General features: G+C 45.7%; 1 protein-coding gene across 1 annotated transcript; it reads left to right on the forward strand.

The window, feature by feature from the left end:
* Positions 1-2,864: 2,864 nt before the first annotated feature.
* LOC139396972 (sterol regulatory element-binding protein 1-like) lies at positions 2,865-9,159 on the forward strand (the record flags this gene model as incomplete). Its single annotated transcript, XM_071143918.1, has 4 exons — positions 2,865-3,101; positions 6,592-7,176; positions 8,548-8,711; positions 9,016-9,159. Coding segments are annotated over exons 1-4 (996 nt in total), but the record flags the coding sequence as incomplete, so codon positions are not given.
* Positions 9,160-11,180: the final 2,021 nt, after the last annotated feature.

The following is an 11,180-nucleotide window of genomic DNA, read 5'->3' on the forward strand; positions in this document are numbered from 1 at the left end:
CTGTAGTCATACCTCCCCTCCCATGCCAAGGTAATAGTTTCCTGTTGATGTCCATGCAGACACTCCAGATGTATTCATGCAACAATTTCAATGATTTTACTGAGTTACAGTTCACAAAAGAAATTCTGTCAATTTTTAAATAAATAAATTAGGCCTAATCGATGGATTTCACATGACTGGGAATAGAGATACCTTAAAGTAGGGGCGTGGATCAGAAAACCAGTCAGTATCTGGTGTGACCATCATTTGCCTCATGCACCACGACATCTCCTTCGCATAGAGTTGATCAGGCTGCTGATTTTGGCCTGTGGAATGTTGTCCCACTCTTTAATGGCTGTGCGAAGTTGCTGGATATTGGTGGGAACTGGAACACGCTGTTGTACACGTCTATCCAGAGCATCCCAAACGTCCTCAATGGGTGACATGTCTGGTGAGTATGCAGGCCATGGAAGAACTGGGACATGTTCAGCTTCCAGGAACTGTGTACAGAACCTTGCAACATGGGGCTGTGCATTATCATGCTGAAACATGACGTGATGGCGGTGGATAAATGGCCTCAGGATCTCATCACGGTATCTCTGTGTATTCAAATTGCCATTGATTAAAATCAAATTGTGTTTGTTGTCTACCGTATGCCTGCCCATACCATAACCCCACTGCCACCATGGGGCACTGTTCACAACGTTGACATCAGCAAACACCTCGCCCACATGACGCCATACCCTCTGTCTGCCATCTGCCCGGTAAAGTTGCAACCCGGGATTCATCTGTGAAGAGTGCACTTCTCCAGCGGGCCGGGGTCCATCGGGGGTGAGCGTTTGCCCACTGAAGTCAGTTACGATGCAGAGCTACAGTCAGGTCAAGACCCTGGTGAGAATGACGAGCACACAGATGATCTTCCCTGAGATGATTTCTGACAGTTTGTGCAGAACTTCTTCAGCTGTGCAAACCCAGTTCCAGCAGCTGTCCGGGTGGTTAGTCTCAGACCATCCCGCAGGAGAAGAAGCTGGATGTGGAGGTCCTGGGCTGGCGTGGTTACATGTGGTCTGCGGTTGTGAGGCCGGTTGGACATAATGCCAAATTCTCTAAAACGACATTAAGGTGGTTTATGTTAGAGAAATTAACATTAAATTCTCTGGCAACAGTTCTGGTGGACATTCCTGCAGTCAGCATGCCAATTGCAGGCTCCCTCAAAACTTGAGATATCTGTGGCATTGTGTTGTGTGATAAAACTGCACATTTTAGACTGGTCATTTATTGTCCCCAGCATAAGTTGCACCTGTGTAATGATCATGCTGTTTAATCTTGATATGCCACACCTGTCAGGTAGATGGATTATCTTGGCAAATGAGAAATGCTCACTAACAGGGACGTAAACAAATGTGTGCACAATTTGAGAGAAATAAGCTTTTTGTGTGTATGTACATTTTCTGGGATTTTATTTTTTCAGCTCATGAAACATGGGACCAACATTTTACATTTAGATTTTTGTTCAGTTTAGATCTGCCTGGATCTCCCTGACTGAATACAGTGCATACCCATAGACCTCTCTATTGGATCTATGCTGATAACTGACTGCTCCTTTGGCTGCCTGTTGAGCATCACACTGATCTCCTGGTGTGTTACCAGATTCAAAAGAGCATCATGTCAGTCAGGACAACAATCGCCCCAGGCAACAAAGGCAGTCCTGCTGACAGCAGGCCGGGCCCCTATATACTATATCTCTCCTGCTCCACTGCTTGCTATTCAACAACTAGTTTGCAGCTGTGATACTGTCGGTCGTTGACCCATTTCTTTCCAGTACCACACCTTTGTTGTGCCCCCTTTGTGTGTGCTTGTGTTTTGGTGAGCTCACACACGGCTCACATGTCCTACTACAATCCACATATCGGATAATTTGATCAAGGTTATTATTGTTGATTATTGAATGGTCTTTTTAGAGAGCCATTACTTTGTGTTAATTGCTTAATTACCATGGTTTGAATAATATCGGTTTTTGTTATTTATTCTTTGAGGAAAATGTTTGCTTTGACTTTATGCTACATGTCATTGTCCAACCAAAGGGGACTTCCATGAGCTTTGTTAAATCAACCCTGTTAATCTCGTTTTGCCCTAAAAGTTTTGAAGCCGCACTGTACTATGTCCCTCCATATATTTAGCCTGCTCCCCCTTCCCCTCCACTACTCCAGGAGAAATACATGATGTAACCACGGGAGCCAAAGTCGTGATGTCAGATCACCCCACTCGGTTTCCGAGTTCCCCATTGGTCGAATTCTCTGGTTCTACAGACAGTCATCACTACGGGCCACACAAGCATGAACAGTTGTTAGCCCACCCCTGCTTGGCGTTGATTGGCTGTTAAGGACAAGCCCATAATAAACACCCATGCTGTTGTTTTCCAGAGGACAATACCGTTTTCTCGATTATAAAACGTCATTAATGCATTATATGAGTACAGACCACGAAACAAAACAAATATTAAAAACATGACATGATATTTCCACGTTCAATTTATGTATTTGGCACTTGAAGAAGCTTATTGACTTTGGATATGTATTTCCCCACAGTGTTCATCCAACAATATAGTCGTTTTCAAAGAACACTGCTTTTTATTCTTTGCAATAGCCATGCACAAATGTAAATACCATGGACACTGTATTTCGTCCTGGAGTTGCCAGTCAAAGAAAGGTATGAGACCATGAAGGGGGAGTCAGCATTCACAAGTGGTCGGGGGTTGGCTAGAACAAGTGTCACTCATTAAGCGCTCTGTAACTAGCTGGCTAAACATGTGGATCTTCAATGAGCACTGTTTAGCGTGAGAAGTGTGCCTCTTGGGCATCAATATGAAGACAGAAGGCGGCACTATTTGACAGATCAATAACAGAGTTTATCTCACTGGAATTATTGCAAATGTAGCTAGATACACAAACATCGATTTAAGTGGAAATCGTAAGTTTTTAGCCACAGTGATTTAGCTAACCATAACGAGACAGCAAAAATGAACTTGTCTTTTGACGATCAGTCACTGGATAATCTGGATCCAACCATATCCCTAAATGACCCCAGCGATATTGACACGGCTCTGCTCAATGACATTGATGGTAAGAACGTTAAGCTTACTAGTAAGCTAGCTAGCAAAACGGACAACTTGAACTTGGTAACGCGTTAGCTAGTTAGCTATTGTTGTTGCGAATGTTAGCTAGCCAAACAAGTGACAACAATAGCAGCAACACATACATGAAACAGCTTGTACACATAGCGTTACTGAGTGAGGTATCATTAACTACGTATAGGCACCCAGTGAGTAATTTAGAATGATGTACAGCTTAGTTAGCTGTCATGTTAGCAAGTTAGCTAACTTACATTAGTTATGACCGTAAATCAAATTAACGAGTTATATTTTACTCAAACAGTTACGTTATGTGGTAGTAGGAGAAGGCTTCATTCTCTCAGGGTCGAGGATAATCCTAGTTAACCTTATGGAACTAGCTAGCTAGCTACTGTCTGAGTTCGGTGCTTGTTTTTCTGTTGTTGCTGCTCTCGTTTTTGCGTTTTGGTTCTGATCTAACTCTAGACACATTTATATCTGCTATTTTTCATGTTATTGATAAGTTAAAACAATGTACATACTACACGAGCTGATAGTTCACTGCTAGCTTGTGTGTGATGAACGGAACAGACGCTAGTTAATGTGCCCCGCCCCCTCCAATTTGTCCTACTGACATCACGACGAGGTTAATGTCGAGCGTTCCCTGTCGGGTTCATTTCAAGAGGCGTGAAATAAGTCTATAACATGAATCATGATCTGATGGTTGCTTTTTTCCCACCCATATATAATTCCTATTTATGTATGAATTAATCATATGTTGCAGTCTTATTAATAAAATGTTAATCGTTTATATTTAAATTAGTTCAGTTATATCGAACCTAGTTACGTTAATGTATAAGTGCATTCAATTGAATGGTGGCTATTCGATTCGTTGGTGATATTAACTAATGTTATTTGTCAGTATAATCAATGGTTGGTTGTTTGCCAACAACTGCTCTGCTGCAGCATCTCACCCTTCATTGATTCCACGCACTACCCTAAAAATTGACCGAGAGTAACCCAGCACTAAATTGTCCCATAGTAACCCCTTCTCATTGAAACCACAAGTGCTTCCTCTCTTTCTATCTTGGGGGCTGGTCTGCATTGCAAGTGTCTGAGGCACTTTCTGATTGGTCGGCAGCGATCACCTCATACAAAACATTGGTTTACAAATCCAGGCTAGTCAGACTGGTGTACAGAGAGCAAAGGCAGAAGCATGAAGTGTGTTCCGTTATTACTGAACCTAGTCCTTATAACATATGACTATTAGCTTGATGATTTGGTCTAAGATTAAACAAAATGGTCTTTCTCCTTGCCAGGGAACAGCCTCCTCACTGTGCTGCCTGAAACTCATTCGAGATAGCCTAACCTACAGCCTATTTCTGTTGGAAATCCAGAAGAATAAGCTATCCTGTACTAACGAAGGTTTCTCATAGACAATAATTGTGAGCATCTCTAGCTGATGAAACAAGTATGCTATACAGTGTATTACCCTAAAACAAGGCCTGTTGTATTATTAGAGAATATAGTTTTCAGTTTGAGTAATTAACTTGCTACTATTACTCAGTTCCATGTTCTAATGTAAAGTGCTACCATGCCATGTTTACGTGGAGGGTGCAGCATAGCATAGTAAACATCACCCTTTTCATCAACACTCAATTCTTCTTGTGTCTCCATCCTCACCTACTCAGGGTTGTTGTCCTTTTGACAGACCGTGTGCATCATAATGCTGTGAATAGAAGTGAAGTAGCTGCAGGTCTGGGATGGTGTGACTGTGATCATAGTGTCTATTGTGTTGCCTGTCTCGCTGTGGCCCTTTTGGAGCCCATTAGAGTGGCATAGAGCCAGTCTCCTCTGCTGCAGTGGCCCCATAATAACTGCATTACTGACCAGGACTGAACTGAGCTGGCCCCATTTACTGTCCTGCTCTACTTCTCAGATCAGGGCCCATATCCACAAAGTATCTGAGTATGAGTGCTGTTCTAGGATCAGATCTTTTGTGTTCATGATAATCTGATTCATTATGATCAAAACTGATCTTAGATCAGCACCTACTCTGGGACACTTTGAGCCCAGTTCTTGGTTTTTCTAGTGGAGTTAGGGCAGAGATTAAGTGACACATTACCATGTGGTGTGGCGAGAGAGATGGGAGAAATGCTCTGTCAGTCAGTCACCCAGTGGTTCAAGTCTTAATTTAAGCCTTTAGTTGACAATCATGAAACGCTCCGATTGGGTTACAGGGTTTTATCTCTGCTCCATTCAGAGGCCCAGAAACGTGGTTTGGTCATTGGGAGGCACACTGATGCACCCATCCCGTTAGCGAGATCATTTACGTCAACATCAGCTGGATTGTAAGCGCGCCAAATTCAAATTAAATTACTAATTTAATGTAAGAACATCTCTCTCAGTAGACAAAATATTACAAACAGCTAGCAGCCAAGTAGATTGGTCATGAAAGTCAGAAAAGCAATAGATTAAATTGCTTACCTTTGATCTTCGGATGTTTGCACTCACAAGACTCGCAGTTACACAATAAATGTTCCTTTTGTTCCATAAAGATTATTTTTATATCCAAAATACCTCCATTTGTTTGGCGCGTTATGTTCAGAAATCCAACAGGTGCGAGCGGTCACGACATCGCAGACGAAAATTCCAAATAGTATCCGTAATGTCCACAGAAACACGTCAAACGTTTTTTCCTAATCAATCCTCAGGTTGTTTTTTTCAATATATAATCGATAATATATCAACCGGTACTTTAGCTTCGTCAATAGGAGAGAGAGACACAAAGGCTGCTCCAAACTTTTGCGCAAGCAAAATTCTGGGGACACCCAGCTATACACTGACACGATGTGATCTTTCTCGCTCATTTTTCAAAATAAAAGCCTGAAACTATGTCTAAAGACTTTTCACACCACGGGGAAGCCGTAGGAAAAGGAATCTGGTTGATATCCCTTTAAATGGAGCGAAGGCAGGCTATGGAACATGGAGCTTTCAAAATAGAAGCCACTTCCTGGTTTGATTTTCCTCAGGTTTTCGCCTGTAATATCAGTTCAGTTATTCTCACATACAATATTTTGACAGTTTTGGAAACTTTAGATTGTTTTCTATCCTAATCTTACAATTATATGCATATTCTAGAATCTGGGCCTGAGAAATAGGCAGTTAAATTTGGGTATGTTTTTCATCCAAAAATCAAAATACTGCCCCCTACACTCAAGAGGATTTTAAGATGTTCAAAATGACTGCAGTATGGAGTGAACAAAAGGCTCTGCTGTGTGTGTGTGTGTGTGTACAGCTGTTTGTTCCAGTCTAGCTTTAACACATGATTCAACTAATCACAGTCTTCAACTTAGATTACTTTGTTTTAGTTTTGTCTTATTTGACCCTCTTCTCCTGATTTCTGTGGTAATGTCATGGTTAACAAAGCATCCCCTGTCTCTCTCTGTCTCTGCTTCTCTCAATCTATGGAGTACTCTGACTATATCCCCATCTCTTCTCAGACATGCTGCAGCTCATCAACAACCAGGACATGGTGGAGTTCAACCAGGACATGGCGGGTCTCTTTGACCCCCCTCAGTTCACAGGGGTCACCCCTACCCAGGACCTCCCTGCCCTCAGCCTGCCCCACTCCACCACCTCCCCTCCATCCACCACCTCCTCAATCCTGAGCAGCAGCCCCCACCTTGATGCTCTCCTGGGGCCCCCCATCATCCGCAGTTCCTCCCCCCCAGACAAGGCCTTCCACCCCCCCACCTTCCAGCAGTCACCCCTGGCCCAAGTCACCACTTCCACCCCTGTACCACTACCTAGGCCACAGCCAGCTCCCCAGCAGGGCTCTCCATCAGCCCAGGCTGCTCAGGGTCTCAGGGAGTCCAAGGTGGACCTGCCCCTGCCAGTCCTCTCCCCCCCAGCCCCTGTTCCAGTCCAGCTTCCTCCCCCAGCCTCCTCCCCCCATACTGTACCCGGCCAGAGCCCCGTGTTCAGCGCCGCCCCCCAAGCCCTGTTCACCTCTCCTGCCCTCCAGCAGTCCCAGGCCCACACCCAGCAGATACGGATTAACTACAGCACCCACAATGGCTACAAAGGTGAGGAACAGATTGTCTCCATTCCTCTGTATTAATAGTTGAAATGCTGGTAGTAGATGGATGAGAGTCAGAAAATAAGGCCAAGGGAGCAAACGAATGCAAGGAAACGTAAAACTGAGTCACTCCCCCTAATCCTAACCCCTTCCACGTGGAGATGAAACATAGCTATTTTAATGGTTGTAGGGGTTTCCCCATGGCCCTCCCTGCTCAGCCCCGTCCTGCCAGGTAATGGGAGGGAAGGAGGGACCCCACCATGTGTTGCTAGTAGTAGAGCCACATGGTCGTTAAGACGTCTTATTTATGATGCAGAGCAGGGCCATGCTGTTGTGTCTGGATGAGAGCAGAGCATGACTGGAGGAACAGTTTACACATGCTCACACTCCTACTGTCTCACCCACTCTCACACACACTCTCTCTCTGTCTCTCTCTCAAGGCGAAAGGTAGGGACTGACAATGGAAACTGGTATACAAAGCACAAACACTCACTCCCTGAAGAAAGCCTACTTGGTGTTATGTTATGAGGAGATAGAGTTGTGTTCTATGGTGCAGTAACAGTAGTAGTTCAGCATGTTTCCAAAGGAGAGTCAGTGGGTTACTCAACAACCTCCGCTGACTGTCAGTCAAAATCCCAATCTAATACCCGTTGGTCAAAGTGAAGGACCGTCCCTGAGGCTGAGAGAGGGTTTTTTGTCTACACTCTCTATGAGCCATATTCAGATATACACACCTTGCCCGTGTCGCATACCTGTGCAACACTGTCCCTTTAACAATGTCTCGCTACACTCGCATTAACATCTGCTAACCATGTGTATGTGACAAATAAAATTAGATTTGAAACTACAGTAAGATATCTGCCCCATGCAGCCATGCCCCAGCATTACAAACCTACTGACTCTGTGTAGACCAATGTCTTTACAGCCACCTGTACTGTTATGTTACACACTGCCTGCTACAGTCATCATATCATATGTTTTCTAGAGGTCAAAGGTCATTCCTACAATGATAATCCATACTGTTATCGATCAGTGACTCAAGTGTCTTTATAGCTACCAAACGTACTGTAGTGTACACTCCCCGCTTCAGCCAGTATCCCATAATGATATCGCTCACCAGGGGGAAAGGTCATACACTACTAAGCCACGCAAAAAATGTATGTGAACTTTGGCCTCGCCAAAGACTTATGGTGACGACAGTTTATATGGTGTTTTAGTTTTACAGCTGGTTTTACATCTTGAACTATTTCAAACACAATTGAGTCCATACTAGCATGACGTTTTAAACCCAGAAACAAATATTTAAGTACTCCCTCCTTGTTTCAGGCAGTTTTCTTCCGTTTGGTGCCTAATGAACATGACCCTGATTATTTTCTAGCTGTCAATCATCAAGGAGGCCCCGCCCAGCCCATGGTCAGCCTGTCGTCGTCCCCTTCCGGTGTTCAGCCAATGACCATCCAGGCTCTGACCACCACGGCCCCCCTCCTGACCACCTCAGCAAGCCCCCCAGCTCAGACCATCGCATCACATCACATTCAACAAGTTAGTTTGTTCACCTGGAGTGAGTGTGTGTGTGTTATGTTTGATGAGACTCATTAACCCTAAGAATATCAACACACCAGAAAAAAATGATTTGTTCTTTGCATTCAAAAATATTATTGTCCTAGTATTTGTTTCATTTCTAATTTATTTCAATGGAACAGAACTGCTCCCTCAGGCTTATAGTCTAACCCTCCATCTCTCTCTTTCTCTCTCTCTCCCTCGCTCTCTCTCTCTCTCTCTCCCTCGCTCTCTCTCTCCCTCTCCCTCGCTCTCTCTCTCTCCCACTCGCTCCTCCTCCTCTCAGGTATTGCTCCAGCCCCAGTTTATCAAGGCTGAGTCTCTGCTGCTTACCACCCTGAACCGTGACCCCTGTATGGTCACTACTGTGGCCTCTCCATGCATCACCTCCCTGGCCACCACCACATCCCAGAGCACCCACTCACTGCAGGTAGGAACCATAGCCCAGAGCACCCACTCACTGCAGGTAGGAACCACATCCTAGAGCACCCACTCACTGCAGGTAGGAACCACATCCTAGAGCACCCACTCACTGCAGGTAGGAACCACATCCCAGAGCACCCACTCACTGCAGGTAGGAACCACATCCTAGAGCACCCACTCACTGCAGGTAGGAACCACATCCCAGAGCACCCACTCACTGCAGGTAGGAACCACATCCTAGAGCACCCACTCACTGCAGGTAGGAACCACAGCCCAGAGCACCCACTCACTGCAGGTAGGAACCACATCCCAGAGCACCCACTCACTGCAGGTAGGAACCACATCCCAGAGCACCCACTCACTGCAGGTAGGAACCATCACCACAGCCCAGAGCACCCACTCACTGCAGGTAGGAACCACATCCTAGAGCACCCACTCACTGCAGGTAGGAACCACAGCCCCAGAGCACCCACTCACTGCAGGTAGGAACCACATCCTCAGCCCAGACCACCCACTCACTGCAGGTAGGAACCACATCCTAGAGCACCCACTCACTGCAGGTAGGAACCACATCCTCCACTCACTGCAGTTAGGAACCACATCCTAGAGCACCCACTCACTGCAAGTAGGAACCACATCCCAGAGCACCCACTCACTGCAGGTAGGAACCACATCCACAGCCCAGACCACCCACTCACTGCAGGTAGGAACCACAGCCCAGACCACCCACTCACTGCAGGTAGGAACCACCACCACAGCCCAGACCACCCACTCACTGCAGGTAGGAACCACCACCACAGCCCAGAGCACCCACTCACTGCAGGTAGGAACCACCACCACAGCCCAGACCACCCACTCACTCCAGGTAGGAACCACCACCACAGCCCAGACCACCCACTCACTCCAGTTAGGAACCACCACCACAGCCCAGAGCACCCACTCACTGCAGGTAGGAACCACCACCACAGCCCAGTCCACCCACTCACTCCAGGTAGGAACCACCACCACAGCCCAGACCACCCACTCACTGCAGGTAGGAACCACCACCACAGCCCAGACCACCCACTCACTCCAGGTAGGAACGAGATGGTAGGAATAGTAATGTCATAAAGTAGTAACAGCATTTAGAAATGGTCATTTTCCCGAAGAAAAATAGTCTAAAGTATTTTTATGGTAGTGGAAGAATAGAAAGTATTGTGGTGTATAGGACATCGTGTCAAACATACTGCCTGTTTGAGGGGGAAACAAACTCAATATACTTGATGATGACTAAAACTGAATGGAAACTGTGTAGAAATGGTCTTGGACCTACATTCATACAGTTTCCTCTGTCCAGCTCACTAATGCAAAATTCCAAAAAACGATGGATAGAGAACAATTTCTTACACATTTTGACGGCAATGGTATCTAACACATTTTTCATTGCGGCCCTCTGGACGTCGTTGAAGCCCGAATGAGTTTGACACCCCTGATCTAGATGCTACTTTAGTGATTGTCTTCTTAGAAACAATGTCTCTCCTCCCTCTTTCTTTCTTTCTTTCTTTCTCCCTCCCTCTCTTTCTCTCCCTCCTCTTTCTTTCTCCCTCTTTCTTTCTCCATCCCTCTCTTTCTCTCCCTCCTCTTTCTTTATCCCTCTTTCTTTCTCCATCCCTCTCTTTCTTTCCCTCCTCTTTCTTTCTCCATCCCTCCCTCCCTCTTTCTCTCCCTCCTCTTTCTTTCTCCATCCCTCCCTTTCTCCCTCTTTCTTTCTCCCTCCTTCTCTTTCTCTCCCTCCTCTTTCTTTCTCCATCCCTCTCTTTCTCTCGCTCCTCTTTCTTTCTCCATCCCTCCCTCCCTCTTTCTCTCCCTCCTCTTTCTTTCTCCATCCCTCCCTCCCTCTTTCTCTCCTCCCTCTTTCTTTCTCCATCCCTCCCTCTCTCTCTTTCTCTCCTCCCTCTTTCTTTCTCCATCCCTCCCTCCCTCTCTTTCTCTCCTCCCTCTTTCTTTCTCCATCCCTCCCTCCCTCTCTTTCTCCCCTCCCTCTTTCTT

This window comes from Oncorhynchus clarkii, unplaced genomic scaffold (assembly GCF_045791955.1).
Source record: "Oncorhynchus clarkii lewisi isolate Uvic-CL-2024 unplaced genomic scaffold, UVic_Ocla_1.0 unplaced_contig_638_pilon_pilon, whole genome shotgun sequence".
Lineage (NCBI taxonomy): Eukaryota > Metazoa > Chordata > Actinopteri > Salmoniformes > Salmonidae > Oncorhynchus > Oncorhynchus clarkii.